We start from the raw sequence: 16,154 nt of genomic DNA, 5'->3' as shown, positions 1-16,154 counted from the left end.
ACAAAAATAACAGAAGAATTTTCCTTTGAATACCATGGTCTCTCAAGGAGGACGACACCCCTCCTAGTTCCATCTGAGCTGCTGGAGGCATAAGAACTCTCAAAGAACTTTTTCTTTTGTGGGGAGATCTCAGTGCCTACCCAAATGCCCAAGTAACAACTGTCTCTAGAAAAGCAAACCCTCTACTGTTACCCACCTGACTCATCCCATGTCCCCATACTGAGGCCTCATCTGGGCTGTATGTTTCACTCTCCCAAAAGGTCATATTCTGCTTGGACACTGCGCAGCTTCTTTGTGAATCCAATTTTATTTCAAGCGGAAGTACAAAGTGCACCAGCCCTGGACACCAGAGATATGAAGGGAGGCCCATACTATAGGAGGGTGGCAGCATGGACCAGCAGAAGGAATGTCACTTGCTGCCAAACAGACTCTGCCACTATCCTGCTGTATGGCCTTGTGGCTCTCCTGACTGCTGTGAGGGTCAGTTTTCTCGTCTTTATAAAGAGACGACAATACCTACACTTGCAGCTTTGCTGTAATGATTAGAGATAATGTACCCTATGAATTGCCTAGTAACGAGTCCTATCAATGAGAACCTCGGGGATCTCTGTGCTGCAAAACCAATGGCCATTTCCAGGCCTGCTGAGGTAGCCTGCGTGCCCTGCTGTCGAAGGAGTCAGCTCGGAGTCAGCTGGCTCCTAGGGGGTCCCTAATGCTTGCCTGGGCAACATGGGTTCCTGGGTTGTCACTAGTGCAAACTCAGAAGTGCTGCTTGCCCTCTGGTTCCACAAGGATGAAGGCACTAGCCACTGCAGACGCTGACTTCGATGCACCCTGAAAGTTGTTCAGGGCAGAGATCTGTGCTCTGGGGAAAATCTGTTTGGTATTTTCAGGAGAAAATTTTGTGAACCCCATTTCTTGCATCTTCTCATACCTAGAACAGCATTGAAGTCATGAATGGAGACCTCCGCTCCTCATGACTCACAGCAACCTTCAGCCGAGATGTGGGCTGAACTGCTCGCACTCCCCTCACCCAAATCACATACCCTTCTCCCCCCACAATGTGTAGGGTCTGGCTGACAATGGGCCAGAGTGCAAGTTTCTGTCACCCCAAACCAGTATCTATTTGGGACACTCCTCATCAATCTCTAGATGGTCGATTCACAGGGCCATAGGAACCTCTTCTCCAATGTGAATGCTTAATACCCTCCAATTTAAGCCCTCAATACAGGGCTCAAAAGGGGTCAGAAGAGAGACCCTCCTTCCCTTCCTTCCCTTCTGCACAAAAAAGCTCTTTGGAGCAGATCCTCTGAGCTATCTGAGGCTGTGTCCCATGCTAGAGTCCTCAGTGAGCCCCAAATAAAACTGAACTCCTGGCTCTCACACTGGGGTTTTCAGCTGCCCAGTGGACACTAGACTCCTCAGCCAAGGGAACTACCCAGAGGACACGGGGTTGTAGAATCACAGACCAATATAATTCTAGCTCTAGGAGGCATAATGAGGGACTATGCACTGAATCCCTTAAGTTACCAACAAAGGCAAGGTTACACAAGTAGCTAGGGGCGGACTCAGAGTTATGTGAGATAATGAGATACAAAAAAAATTCCTCAACTTTAAAGTGACATGCAAAGGAGAGATATTAGGACAACAGTGCTGGCAGCCTATACAAGCTGGTTTGGCCTCAAGCACTCCCTGGAATGTTCTAGATATCTGTAAGTTGGGAGAAGGATGCAGCTCCCTCTAATATTTTAAATGTCAAAGCACGATGGCTGGAAAATCCCTTTAAAGATGGTAGCTGTCCTTGTCAGGAGAGGTCCTTGTCACCTGCGGAGGTATCGTTACTGCTGAGAGAATCCTCAGGGCTCGCTGATCACCATGTGCTACATGAAGGGCCCATTCCTGTTGGGCAGGGCAGCTGGCACTGCCCGTCCACGTTCATGCCCATTGTTGTCATGAAAACATAATACTCACTTGGAGCATGACCCAGTGTCCTCCTTTGGAAGCTTTCTCCAATGCCACTTCTGCCACCATCTCCTGACCTTGTCCTAAGGACACATTGTGGAACGTTCCCAAGTCACTTGTAAACCCAAGTCTCTTGCCTGTGAGGGGAAGAGTGAATCAAGGAGAGGTGAGAAGAGCCTGGAATTCTGCGGTCCGTCGACCACCTGTGGTTGCCACTGCCACCTCAGGGGTCACTTTCTTGAAGAAATCAAACTAAACCTCTGTCATCTCACCAAGCGCCATTTTAAGCTCTCGACAGCTGCCTCCTTGCAGGCATTAGCGAAGCCTGCGGAAATCAGTTCCTCTGGTTTCAGGGTAATAAAGCTTTTGACATTTTGATAGATGGCAAGCATTGTTACCAAGCTTTATAAACTCTTGCAGGAGGAGAAAAGCATTGCCCTCATAAAAAAGAAGCAACATGTGGTAGATATCACATCAGTTTTTGACCAGATCAGCTCATTGGGGAAATGCGGGAGCCTCTCACCTTGGGAGACTGTGCTTGAATCCGGCACAGTCAGGTCACAGCTCTATTAACCTGGAATTCTCCGTGCAGGCCGTGGGGAATAGTAAATCCAAAGCATAAAGCGACAGCGCCTTGCACAATGGAATAGACTTGCTCTAATGACCATTATTTAGTCACAGGGGGCACAAGATTACAAGAGCATGGAGAAAATTGCCCTCTGGCCCTCATCTAGTCAAAAGGTGGAAAACCATACAAAAGAAACTTGCATTATGCCAAGCAGAGGAATGTTCCATTTAAACATTTCTTCAGACTACAGTGTTATTAACCTTACATTTTCCATGCACTCCATCTCCAACAGACGAGAAAGGAAGAAAGAAAGAAAGAAAAAAGAAAGAAGGAACGAACGAACCTAAGATAATTGAGAGCTGAAAGGAAGGCTGGGTATGCGTAGGTGAGAGGGAGGTTCTGGATGGCTAGCCTCCTAGCCACTCACCAAGGATCTCAAGGTCTTTAAGGGCATCTACCCCGGGGGAGAGGATGAAGAATACTGGGCAGGCTGGGCTGCTTTCTTCCAATGCTTTAATTAAGTCCAGCCTGGTCCTCTCCACATACTTGGCACCCAGTTTTTCCTCCACAAAATTTCTGTAAAAAGAATAACGCCAGAGACATGATCAGTGCTTTTGACCTTGAAAAGTGTCACAACCTGAATCAGCTTAAACCACAGGCACAGGAAGAACGCAAAGCATGTTTATTACATGGGATGTCTGCTAAGAACGACAATATAAGTCCAGCTGGATTTGTGTGGTAGAGTCAGTGAAACCCTGCTCTGCTTTAGAAGCTCTGAAAAATCAGAAGACTACCTTCCATTTTGGGGGTCTACTGAGAGCCTCCTCTGAGTACCATCAGCTGCCTGCATATGGCTTTGTATCCCCCCAAATCCCCTGCCAGAGCCCCCATCACTTATCAACAGTTCATTAGATTTGCCACAGTGCAATTTTCCAGCCTGTTGGGCATCTCATGAATATACAAATGCTTTTTGGGGTGTTTCTAACACAGGGAAGCTCAATTAAGCAGGGATTATTTGCCAGCAGCATCAGATTTAGCAGAAAGTAAGTACTTCGAAGCAGAATTAACTTGTAAAGTAGGGTGCGGCAGAGGCTTGCACAAAGGGAAAAGTGGCTGAACAGACAAAGCAAAGGAAAAAACCTGAGGCAAGTGAATACTACTGAAGAAAAGCAGGAGCAGTAGGGAAGGAAGTGAGAACTCTTTGGCTGGTGAATTCAAATAAGAATTAAGGAGCCTATTACCATTTAGAAGCCAAAAGGGCAAGAAAAAAAAAAAAAAAAAAGACACTTAAGCCAAGATGCAGATAGAGGTTTCTGCATTTAAATTTCATTGGTTATAAAGTTATAGGACTAAGAGTGGATCCATGAAAGGAATTCAATCTTTGTTTGATGTGCAAAATCTTTGGAGCCAAAGTGCCAGCACTAAAAAAAGACAATGTGAATCACACTTGGATAATGCATGTCCCTGACCTCAACTCTGCTAGCTCTCTTCCCATAGGTCCTAGACTATTTCCATACATTCCTCGTTCCCCTCTTCTGATTTCAGAATTATGTTTTTCAGGAAGGCTATGCTGAGTCTGCCTACAGACCAGCACACTGTTTAGTGTTTCGCACATTTTAACAAGAGCAGTGAGTACAGTATCAAGATTTCAGCAGAAGTGCTTTTCCTTAACATGGACTGTGAATGCCTCCACCTGGTCCCTGAGTCCAAGGTTCCTCTGGGCTAACATGTATTTCTGAATGTGCTAGCTGCCCCCACCTGAGAGCATATGTCATTCTGTCAGGGCGCAGGGCTCTCAAAATAATCAGCTTCTGTATTAGGCTTTTCTTCTTCCATTCTTGTGGTAACTTTTCTTTTTCCGGACACTCGGATTCTGCCCACCTCCTCCACTGCTTGGCAGATCCTTCCACATCTCGGTCTAGACCTCGAAACTCTTCCCTGAGGGCTACTGCCTGGAACACAATAGGGGAAGATTTGGGAATGGTGTGTCTCACAGCTGCAAGGTTGAGATAAAGACTTGCGAGGGTCTTGAACTCCATGTGAGTTGTGCTGGACAGTCTTCATCTCCCATCCAGTTCACCCTGGACCCTTCTGTGCCCTGCAAAGAGGCTGATTGCTAAGGATGACTTGAAAAAAGCTCCCTGGTTGGGTCTGACCAGTAGGAAGCACTGGCAAGGGTCTGGAGGATTGAAAGAGGCAAGGGCATTCCTTCCGCAGCTCTGTCCTGTGATGCTAGAATCTGGCAGTCACTACGTTTCCTTATGGAATTCCACAGATGCTACAGGGTGGCTCTCCCAGAACTTCATTTCTCAACAGTCTCAGTAACTGCTCCTTTCCCACCTTTTTCTTTTCTTTTCATTCCTTTCATTTCTTTTTCTTTTTAGTCTTTTTAAGGCCACACCCACGGCATATGAAAGTTCCCAGGTTGAATCGGAGCTGCAGCTGCCAGCCTATGCCACAGCCACAGCAATGCAGGATCCGAGCTGCGCCTGTGACCTACACTATGGCTCACAGCAACTTGGGCCCTTAACCCACTGAGCAAGGTCAGGAAACAAACCTGTGTCCTCATGGATACTAGTCGGGTTTGTTACTTCTGAGCCATGACATGAACTCTCCAGAACTTTTTCCATTCTCATTCCTAGTAGAATCTTTCATCTTTCTTTCAATACTATGAAAAGAGACTCATTAAACTTTTTAAAAATCACCGTTTGAAAGTGCCCTGTGTTTTCTGTTGAGACTCTGATGGATACACAACTGAACTCGAATTTATAATTTTAAAGTAATAATCTAATTAAAAATTCTACTACCAATAAAATCCAAACATACTATAACAATAAGGAATAATGTAGTTATTTTCAATACATAGAAAGGTTTCTGTCACAGGAAAAAAAGGGTAAGGCAAAGCTTAGCATAGAATGAGGATCTCTGGGGAATTCCAGAGAGCAAACCTCTTTTTTTTTCATGAAGATTTGGTAATTGCCTATTTTTTAAATCAAAATATTGTTGATTTACAATGTTGTTAAACTTTTAGTAACAGGCTCTTCGGACAGGAAAATGGAATAAGATTCATAACTTGGGTGAAAGAATGATATTACTTTTTCTCTACAGCATTTTGTGCTAAAACATTTTACAATGATAATAAATTACTATGCTGTCATGTAAATTAACAAAACTATTTTGAAAAAGTGGATAAATGTTATAAAAAAGGAATCAAAATAAAGTAACTAGATTCAGGTCAACTGAAAAAAAAATTGATATTTCTTGACATTAACCAAAAGTCCTATAAATTATACATATTTATTAACAACTTTTTCCACTCATAAATAGGTCAAAAGTTCCTTTATTTCCAAGTAAGAAAAAGAAACTTTTGGTAAATTGGTGCAGTCACTACGGAAAAGAATATGGAAGTTCCTCAAAAAATTAAAAATAGCTTATAGCTACAATTAAAATGGTATACATCACCTCTATTTTTTGAACTACATTTCTACATTTGAGAGAGCTGAGATTTGAAATAAGATCTAGAAATCGGAAAACCCATGTTCCCAACGTACCTTCAGCGCACTCCATGCCTGAGGAGTGAGGAAGTCAACAGGACTCGGGTAAGTGTGTTCAACCGTGAATCGAAGCAGGAAATCCAATTCAAGAGGATCTATCTCTTTCTTTCTTAACAAAATCTTGAGAGTACACAAAAATTGAAAAAGATCATTTGGTTTGCATCAAAATCAAGGAAGCAGTTGCCACTTAAGAGATTATCACTGAACAGGCAGAACTAAGTCTTCTGAGAATTCCTATAGCTGTATTTCTGATCTATAGATGAAATAAGGAATCTTAGATTATGCTCATAATCCAAAACTTGACTGGAAAGCTAAGAGCAAATAATGAAGGGTGGCTTATTTCAATTTTAACACTTATGTCTATTAGCAGCATACTTGAAATATGCTTTCATATTTAGCCTTCGGCCGTTAGAACAAAATTGTCTTGAAACTTGTTATACGAATAACAAGTCCACCTCAAATGGCAATGGACTGAATTACTAAACAAAAGGTAGAACTAATACTATAAATCAGCCCTGGAATAGAAATTATATTCAATAAACTACAAGGTATATAAAAGATTTTTCTCATATGGGAGAAAAACTGGAAATAATTGTTTTATAGATAACTAAAGAAACACATCATGAACGGAAACAAGCTTTAGATATTCTGGTTACAGAACTTATGAAAAGCCCATAGAACACCTTGGGGGTATAAATGAAATATTTCTAATTTACACATAAAAACTGTATTACCTTATAGTGTGTAACAGATGTTTGAGGTTTATGCTATTTAAAAATTCTAAATATATTATGTGTGGTACCATGCATCAAAATATTAGATATTTTTTCTTTTTTTTTAGGGCTGCACCTGTGGCATATAGAGGTTCCCAGGTTAGGGGTCCAATTGGAGCTGTAGCCACTGGCCTATGCCTCAGCCACAGCAAGGCAAGATCTGAGTCACATCTTTGACCTACACCACAGCTCATGGCAATGCCGGATCCTTAACCCACTGAGCAAGGCCAAGATCGAACCTGCGTCCTCATGGACACTAGCCAGATTCGTTTCTGCCGAGCCATGACAGGAATTCCTAGATAATTTTTCTTAATCTGACAGACTTCAAATGAGAAATTCTCTCTCCTATTTATACATATATATATGAAGTTTTGATTTTATGTAGTGTGCCAGGATTTCAGATAGATTATAATTTATCTACAGCTGCTGAAAGGAAGTTTTAAATAGGTATGCATGCATATGCCTGTCATATGTTATCAACCCTGGGTCTATTACTGTTCATGAATAATATGTATAAACACAAAAATTTCAGCATAAACAATCTAATTAAAAATTGGCAGAGGAACTGAGAGACATTCTACCAAAGAAGGCCTATAAACAGCTGATGGATGCATGAAGAGGTGCTCAACATCACTAACCATCAGAGAAATGCAAAGCAAAACCATGAAATATCACCTCACACTTGTTAGAATGGCTACTGCCAAAAAGACAAGAGATGACAAATGCTGGTGAGGGTGTGGAGAAAGGGAACTCTTGTGCACTGTTGGTGGGAATGTAAATTGGCATAGCCATTATGGAAAAGAGTACAGAGGTTCCTCAAAAAAATGAAAAACAGAATTACCAAATTATCCAGCCTCCCCACTATTGAATATATGTATATATGAAAGAAACGTGATCACTTTCTCAAAGAGTTATATGCACCCTCATGTTCACTGCACTGCTATTTACAATAGTCAAGACATAAAAACAATCTAAGCTTCTATGAATGAATAAAGGAAATGTGGCATATATGTGTATGGGTGTGTGCATATACGGAGGTGTGTGTACAATGTATACACAGGTATACAATGGAATATTATTCAGCCGTAAAAAGAAGGAAATCCTGTCATTTGCAAGAACACAGAAAGACCTTGAGGGCATTATGCTAAGGAAAAATTCGTACAGAGAAAGATGAATTCTGTGTGATTTCACTTTTATGTCCAATCTAAAAAAGAATAGAACTTACAGATACAGAGAACAAACCGGTGGTGGTCAGAGGTGGGTAGTGGAGAAATGGATGAAGGTAGTCGAAAGGTATAACTTTCCGTTATAAATAAACCCTGGGGATGTAATGTACAGCATGGTAACTACTGTTTATACGATATTGTACACTTGCAAGTTGCCAGGAGAGTTAATCTTAAAAGTTCTCATCATGAGAAAAATGTAACTATGGGAGGTGATAGATGTTAACTACATTTATTGTGTATTCATTTTACAATATATACATATATAAGATCATTACATTGAACACATTGGACTAATAATGTTAGGAGTCAATTCTGTCTCAATAAAACTGGGAAAAAATTAAAAATGAAAATTTCATTCTGTAATGCATTACTCCTGTTCATCACCTACATTATAAAATGATTATATCCGTATATTCTTTTTGAACCCAAAGAAATCTATTAGGACTAAAACCACTGAAAAAGAAGTGATAGTTTGTCATTATTAACTGCAGGGTTTTTTAAAAATATTTTTTGGGCTGCACCTGTGGCATATGAAAGTTCCTGGGCTAGGAGTTGAATGGAGGTGGAGGTGCAGCTGCCAGCCTACACCACAGCATACACTACAGACACGCCAGATCTGAGCTGCATATGTGATCTACACCTCTCACACACACACACACACACAAAGCAGAAGTCTGCACCAAAAAGAGTAAAAGGGTAGTAAGTCTCACTAAGGGGGGGAGCATGTGAAACGTGGTGCTTTTTTAACCAGTTCACTGTTTTTTTTTTTTTTGTTTGTTTTGTTTTTTTGGTCTTTTTTTCCTCTTTTTTTGCCTTTTTTAGGGCTGCACCTGTAGCATATGGAGGTTCCCAGGCTAGGGGTTCAATTGGAGCTGTAGCCACCAGCCTATGCCAGAGACACAGCAACAGCGGGATCCAAGCTGCGTCTGCAAACTACACCATAGCCCACAGCAATGCCGGATTCTCAACCCACTGAGCAAGGCCAGGGATCGAACCCGAAACCTCATGGTTCCTAGTCAGATTCGTTAACCACTGAGCCATGACCGGAACTCCCATTCACTGGTTTTTAAAGGGGCTCTACCTCCTACAACCACTCAGATGTCAAACACTAACTTTGAGATTCTCTTCAAAAAACTTCCTGATAGTACCTGGGAGGTCTGTACAGGACCTGGGAAGGCGAGGACAATACCACATGGATCTGTTTTTCAGGCTGACAGCTGATGTGGTTGCTTAAGTGCAACCCCCCCCCGCCCGCCCCAAACCAATGCACCCTGACCTTCTAGGAAGTTGTCAAGTCGCCACCTCCCTCTGGGAACCTGAACCCTCTTCACATCACCAAGGGCTTCCGAAAAGCGTGGCTGCACTTCCCTTCAGCAGAAGTACAGTTCAAAATAAACAGAGACAACGTGATTTTGGTTCTGGGGAAGCCTCTGAGTGACTGATTGCCTTACCTGAAAAGCCATCTGGGACAAGAAGGTGAGTTTGTCCTTCTCAAATAGTGCCTGGCTGGTGGAGAGGAAGACGGCGTGGGTGATGCTCTCTGTCAGGGCTGAGATGCGCCCCTGGGCGTCCTCCACCTTGTCAGCCTGCTCGATGGCTCTTTGGAACAGAAGGTTGAAAGCCTGGGGAGTTCAAATGACCAATACAAGGTGAAAACTGGTGGCTGGATATCTAGCTAGTACCAGGCACGCTGGGCTACAGTTTATCTGTGCGGAGGAAGAAAAGGATGGGTTTTTACGAGGATTCTGTGAGTTCTTAGAATAGCCCCTGGCACATGGTAAGGGTTCAAGTTTGCTGCCATTACTATTATTTTTACACTAAAATAAAATCTACCCACATTTCCTCCCTCATCAATTGAACTGCATTGTCCCCTCTCCTTCTACCCATGTACTTTAACTACACACACACAATTGTGGTAAAGTACACAAAATGTAATATTTACCATCTTAATAATCTTAAGTGTACTGTTCAGTAATACTGAGTATATTCACAGTGATGTACAGCCAATCTCCAAAGTGTTTCCTTCTGAAAAAACTGTTAAAGGACAACCCATTTAAACATTGATTTCCTAATAACTATTCCCTCTCCCCACCTGCCCTTGGGAATCACTCTTGTACGCTGTTTCCTTGAGTTTGACTACTCTAGATACCCCATAGGGTAGAATTATAGTATTTGTCTAATTGGGAAAGGCTTGCTGCGCTTGGTATAATATTCTTGGGGTTCATCTATATTGTAGCATGTGTCAGAATTTCCTTCCTTTTTAAGGATAAATAATATTTAATTGTGTGTACACGCCACATTTTGTTTATCCACCATCCACGGATGGACATCTGGGTTGCTTTCTTCCACCTTTTGGCTATTGTGAATAATGAGGCTATGAGCATGGATGTACAAATATCTCTGAGACCATTCTTCAATTCTTTTGGGTATATGTCCAGAAACAGAATTGCTGAATCATATGGCAGCTTTTATAAAAGCTGTCATATTGTTTTCCAAAGTAGCTGCACTGTTTTACATTCTTACCAACAGTGCACAAGTATTCCAGTTTTCTCCACATCATTGCCAACATTTGTTATTTTCCATTACAAAATATTGTAGCTATCCTTACAGGTATGAAATGGTATCTCACTGTAATTATGATTTGCATTTTCCTACGGATTAGTGATGTTTAGCATCTTTTTTTTTTTTTTTTTTTTTGGCTTTTTAGGGCCACACCTGCAGCATATGGAGGTTTCCAAGCTAGGGGTCAAATCAGAGCTACAGCTGCCGGCCTACACCCCAGCTCACAGCAACACCAGATCCCTTTAACTCACTGAGCAAGTCCAAGGATCGAACCCCCAACCTCGTGGTTCCTAGTTGGATTCATTTCCACTGCGCCACGACGGGAACTCCTTGAACATCGTTTCAAAGGCTCATTGGTCATTTGTATGTTTTCTTTGGAGAGATGTGTAGTCAAGACCTCTGCCCATTTTTCAACAGGTTGTTTTGTTGTTGTTATTCCACCCATGTACTTTTATCCCTTTTGATTATCTCATTCCTTTTAAAGTAACCCAATATTTGTTTTTTTTTTTTACACTATTGCATGTCATGGCAATAATGGAGCTGCGTATATATATATATATATATATATATATATATATATATATATATATCCAAATATATGTCTACAAATAGAAACAACATAAAATATGAATATTTTGACAGGAACCATAGACCACGGATTGATTTGCCTTGAATCACACATATCTGAATGAAAGTAAAACCCTACAATGATGGAGTAAACATTGGTAAGAACATATTAAAAAAGTCCTCATTTGATATTTACACTTAAAAATCAGTTTTAAATTTACACTTAATATACCCATTGAGTATACAGTTTGAGTTCTGACAAGTATATATGCTTCAGTAACAATCACTGCCATCAGTATGTAGAACCTTTCTGTGTATGTCACTCCAAAAGTCCTCGTGTGCCTCTTCGCAGTCCATTTCCACCAGCATCCCTACCCCTGCACACGGATGAACTGTTTCTGGCAGAGCAGATTCATTTTCGGATCATAGAGAACACACCTGCTGGTGCCTGGCTGCTGCTTCTCAGCATGATGTTTTGTGATCTATCACTCACATATGTATCAGTAGCTGCTACCTTTATACTGTGGGTAATATCCCACTGTAAGGATACATCAAATTTGTATGTCCATTTACTTCTTAATCCTGTAAGTTTTTTCCAAAGGCTATTTTGAATAAAATAGCTATTTTTTTCTGGCTATTATAATAAAAAGCATCTATGAACATATATAAACAAGTTTTTTGAGTGGACACGTGTTTTCATTTCTCTTGGGTCAATACCTAGAGTAGAAATATAGGAACACTTTGTAGTGAATGTAAAACTTTAAAAGAACCTGCCAAATTGTCTTCCGGAATGGTTTTACTACTTTGCATTCACACCAGCAATGTGAGAAAGTTGCGATACCCTATCTGTGCTAACACTTGTCATTGACAGTCTTGTAAATTTTAGCCATTCTACTAGGGATAGAGTAATAACTCATTTGGCTTTTACTTTACATTTCTCTGATGACTGTGGAGCATTTTTAAAAAATTATTATTTTTATTATTTTTTCATCTTTTTAGGGCTGCACACGTGGCATATGGAAATTCCAAGGCTAGGGTTTGAATTGGAGCTGCAGCTGCCAGCCTACACCACAGCCATTGCAAAGCCAGATCCAAGCTGCTTCTGCGACCTACACCACAGCTCAGGGCAATAGCAGATCTTTAACCCACTGAGTGAGGCCAGGTATCAAACCCGCATCTGCATGGACACCAGTCAGGTTCTTAACCTGCTGAGCTACAGTGGGAATTCCTGTTGAGCATTTTAAAAACATGCTTATGATCAATGCATATGTCTTAGTATATGACATGTCCAAATATTTCACCTATATTTTAATTGGGTTGTTTTTCTTGCTGCTAAGTTATGCAAGCTCTTTATATATTCTGATACTAGTTCCTTGTTACATATATGTAGTAGAAATAACTTTTACTAGTCTGTGGCTTGCCTTTTCATTTTCTTAATGTCTTTTGAAGACAATACATTTTTAAATTTAAGTTCAATTTATCCATTTTTTCTTCCTTGTATCCTAAGAATACCTCTTTGCCTAACCCAAACCTAAATATTTTCATGCAGTATTTTCCTAGAAATTTTGTAGCTTAGCATAATCATTTTGAGTTATTTTGTATATAGAGTGAGGTAGTGGCCAAGGTTCATTTTATACCATGTGGATATCTAGTTGTCCAAGCATTATTTGTTATAAAAATGATCCCCTCCTCATTGAATTGCCTAGGCATTCACTGCCCAAAATTAGTTGACCATGGAATTCCCTTCATGGCTCAGTAGTTAATGAACCCGACAGGATCCATGAGGATGTGGGTTCAATCCCTTGCTTTGCTTGTGGGTTAAGGATCTGGCGTTGCTGTGAGCTGTGGTGTAGGTTGCAGACTCAGCTTTGATCCTGCATTGCTGTGGCTCTGGTGTCGGCTGGCCGCTGGAGATCCGATTCTACTCTTAACCTGGGAACTTCCCTATGACACAGATGTGGCCCTAAAAAGCAAAAATAAATAAATAAATAAATAAATCACAAAAATAGTTGACCATACTTTTGTGGGTCTACTTCTGGACTCTCTATTCTGTTCTACTGGTCAATGTATTTTTTCTTTAGGTCAATTATTACAGTAAGTATTGAAATCATGCACTCTAAATTGTCCAAATTGTTCTTTTTCAAAATTATTTAGTTGTTTTAAAGGCTTTGCATTTCTAGAATTTTAGAATCAGTTTGCCAATTTCTATCCCCCTACCCCAGCACCAAAAAAACCCAACCTTCTGGGATTTTAACTGAGACTGAATTAAACCCATATAGTAATTTGAAGAGAACTGATATCTTAATAATATTGAGTATTCCAAGCCATAAACATGCTCTCTCTCATTTAGTTTAGGCCTTCTTTAATATTCTTCATAGTGTTTTGCAGCTTTTAGTATGCAGATTTTGTATGTTTTATTAAAATTATCCCTAAGAGTTTTAAGATTTTGGAGGCTATTATAAAAAGAATTGAGTTATTACTTTTATTTTCTAATTGTTTGTTCCTCATATATCAAAATACAGTGAATTTTGCATATTGACTTTATATCCTGTGACTGTGCTAAAAAACTCACTTCTTAGTTCTTGTAGGTTTTTGTAGCTTACTTCTACATACATGGCTGGGTCATCTGTGAAAAATACAAAGTTTCTTGTTTATAAATCTCTGTGCCTTTTATTGCACTAGCTATAACCTCCACTGCAGTGTTGAATAGGAGATTTACGGGATGACATCCTTGTTTTGCTCTTGATCTTAGGGGAAGCATTCAAATTTTCAACATTAGGTATATTAGATGCAAATTTTTATAGATGCCCTTCATCACACAGAGAAGTTACCATCTACTTGCAGTTTACTCAGGTTTTTTGTTTTTTTTTTTCCTTTTTACTGAGGTGTTGAAATTTGTCAAGTTCTTTGCATCCTTTGAAATATTTTTGCTTTTCTCTTTTATATGCTATGAGCATAAAGAATTATATTGTGTGCTTTTTAAATGTTTAACCAACTTGCATTTCTCGCATAAATTCCACTGGGGCATAACAGCTTGTGCTTTTTACATGTGGCTGGATTCAATGAGCCAATCTCTTCTTTAGTAGTTTTCAATAATGTTCATGGCAGGGGTTGCTCCAGAGTTCTCTTTTCTTCTAACACCTTAGTCTAGTTTGGTATTTGGATGGTCCCCATTCTCCTTCTATACTGTGCCTGTTCTAAAATCCAATTCCACTGTGCTTCTCCGAGTTTCTGCACTTGTTCCATATTACTAGAAACCTAATAGTTATTCTTGACTCTTCTTCTTTATAACTGCTCATATTCACTCCATCTCCAAGAGCTGATTATTCTAGCTTCAAAGCATATTATAGGTCTGTTCAGTTCTGAGTCTTCTGCCATCATACGTGTCAGTCATTTGCCTATAGACTCTCAATGGCTTCTTGCTGCCACATACTGTAATCCAAGCTCCCCAGCACGGCCTGGGAGATGGCATTGATCTAGACCCTCCCACCACTCAGGACTCACATTTGCCATCTTTTTCCTCACTCATTACCCTCCAATCACTATCAGATTTTCTCATTACCTGGAATCTTGAAAATTCTTTCATGTCTCACATGTCCTGGTTTTCTCCAAATATTCTACATGGCTAATTCCCATGTAACCTCAGGAATTAGGTATAACCTCAATTCTTCTGAGTGATCCTCCCTGAGCTCCCAGTAGAACAGCCCTTCCATCCCTATTGTTTTCTCTCATTGTACTTGTCACTTTCTCTTTCTCTCTCACACACACACACACACACATACACACACATATCTATATATCTGCACTCGTATGTGTGTTTTGCAAAACTGTACACTCAGTAACTAATACAGCATCTGGCCCTGTGATTGATTTCAACAGCTCTTTGTTTAAAAACTGATTGACAGGGAGTTCCCACTGTGACACAACAGGATGGGCAGCATCTCTGTAGCACCAGGACACTGGTTCAATCCCAGGCCCAGCACAATGGGTTAAGGGATTTGGCATTGCTGCAGCTGTGGCATAGGTTGCAACTCTGGTTTGGATCTGACTCCTGGCCCAGGAATTCCATATGCCAGGAGGTAGCTAAAAAAAAAAAGGAAGAAAAAAAGGACTAAATTAAATTATGACTTAAAAAAAAAAGAAAAAAGCTGAATGGGAGAATGAATGAATACTGCCCAGAGGAAGAACGGTACAAAGTAAAGAGCATAAGCTTCGGAGTCAGTCATGGATTCAAATCCTGACTCTTACGGTTATGAAATGTGAATTCTTTATTATTTGTTTAAAATGTAAAAATGCTAGTTTTTTAAAAATAGGGATAAAATAATATACTTTCTCGAAATGTTTCAGGCATAAGAATGAACCCAAGTGTGAAGTCATATGCATGTGACAGTGGCTTAATCAACAGTTAGTTTCAATTTTTCTCCCTCCATACCAAAATAAAATGGGAGATCTTTTTATAAGACACCTCCGTTTTCACAAAGAAAGGATAGGAGCCTCAAAGATAATTCCTTTACATAGCAAATGGCTTAAGACTGTTTAAAAACAAGATTGTGTATTTTTATGTTACATGGTTTATCTCAAAGCTTTGTTGAAAATTATATATAAAAACTACTGAGAAAGTGAGGATTTTTTTTTTCTTTTCCTAGCTAGATTTTCATGACCACTTGCTGGATACACTAATCGCTTAAAAATAAATGCTAAACTTTCAGAAAAAAGTTGAACTCCTGAAGTTTAAATTTTTTCTTGGCCTATTCATCATTACCTTCAAAGAGAATTGATAGATGGGATTGATTTTTCTGAGGTCGTTAATAACAAAATAAAGAAGAGATGCTCTTGCTGCCACGGGTCTGTAACGTTCTCGGGCCTCGTTGATTTTTCTTTCATTTTCTCTAGCTTCGATCACCTATGGTGGAATCAAACAACACGAGTAACTTACTTTCAT

At 40.2% G+C, this 16,154-nt stretch overlaps 1 protein-coding gene across 10 annotated transcripts in view; it reads right to left on the bottom strand.

Moving 5' to 3' along the window:
* Window positions 1-16,154, bottom strand: part of DNAH11 (dynein axonemal heavy chain 11) — a 348,284-nt gene that overhangs the window by 36,741 nt on the left and 295,389 nt on the right. For all 10 annotated transcript variants that reach the window (XM_021063431.1, XM_021063432.1, XM_021063430.1 and 7 more), the window contains 6 exons: window positions 15,975-16,115; window positions 9,535-9,705; window positions 6,082-6,204; window positions 4,289-4,482; window positions 2,958-3,106; window positions 1,972-2,099 (listed from right to left, as the gene is read on the bottom strand). In XM_021063431.1, coding sequence (XP_020919090.1) covers window positions 1,972-2,099; window positions 2,958-3,106; window positions 4,289-4,482; window positions 6,082-6,204; window positions 9,535-9,705; window positions 15,975-16,115 — 906 coding nt within the window. The remainder of the gene's footprint in view (window positions 1-1,971; window positions 2,100-2,957; window positions 3,107-4,288; window positions 4,483-6,081; window positions 6,205-9,534; window positions 9,706-15,974; window positions 16,116-16,154) is intronic.

The sequence above is a fragment of the Sus scrofa genome, chromosome 9, assembly GCF_000003025.6.
Source record: "Sus scrofa isolate TJ Tabasco breed Duroc chromosome 9, Sscrofa11.1, whole genome shotgun sequence".
Classification (NCBI taxonomy): Eukaryota; Metazoa; Chordata; class Mammalia; order Artiodactyla; family Suidae; genus Sus; species Sus scrofa.
The sequence above is the reverse complement of the archived record's forward strand: the minus strand, read 5'-3'. Positions and strand labels throughout refer to the sequence as shown.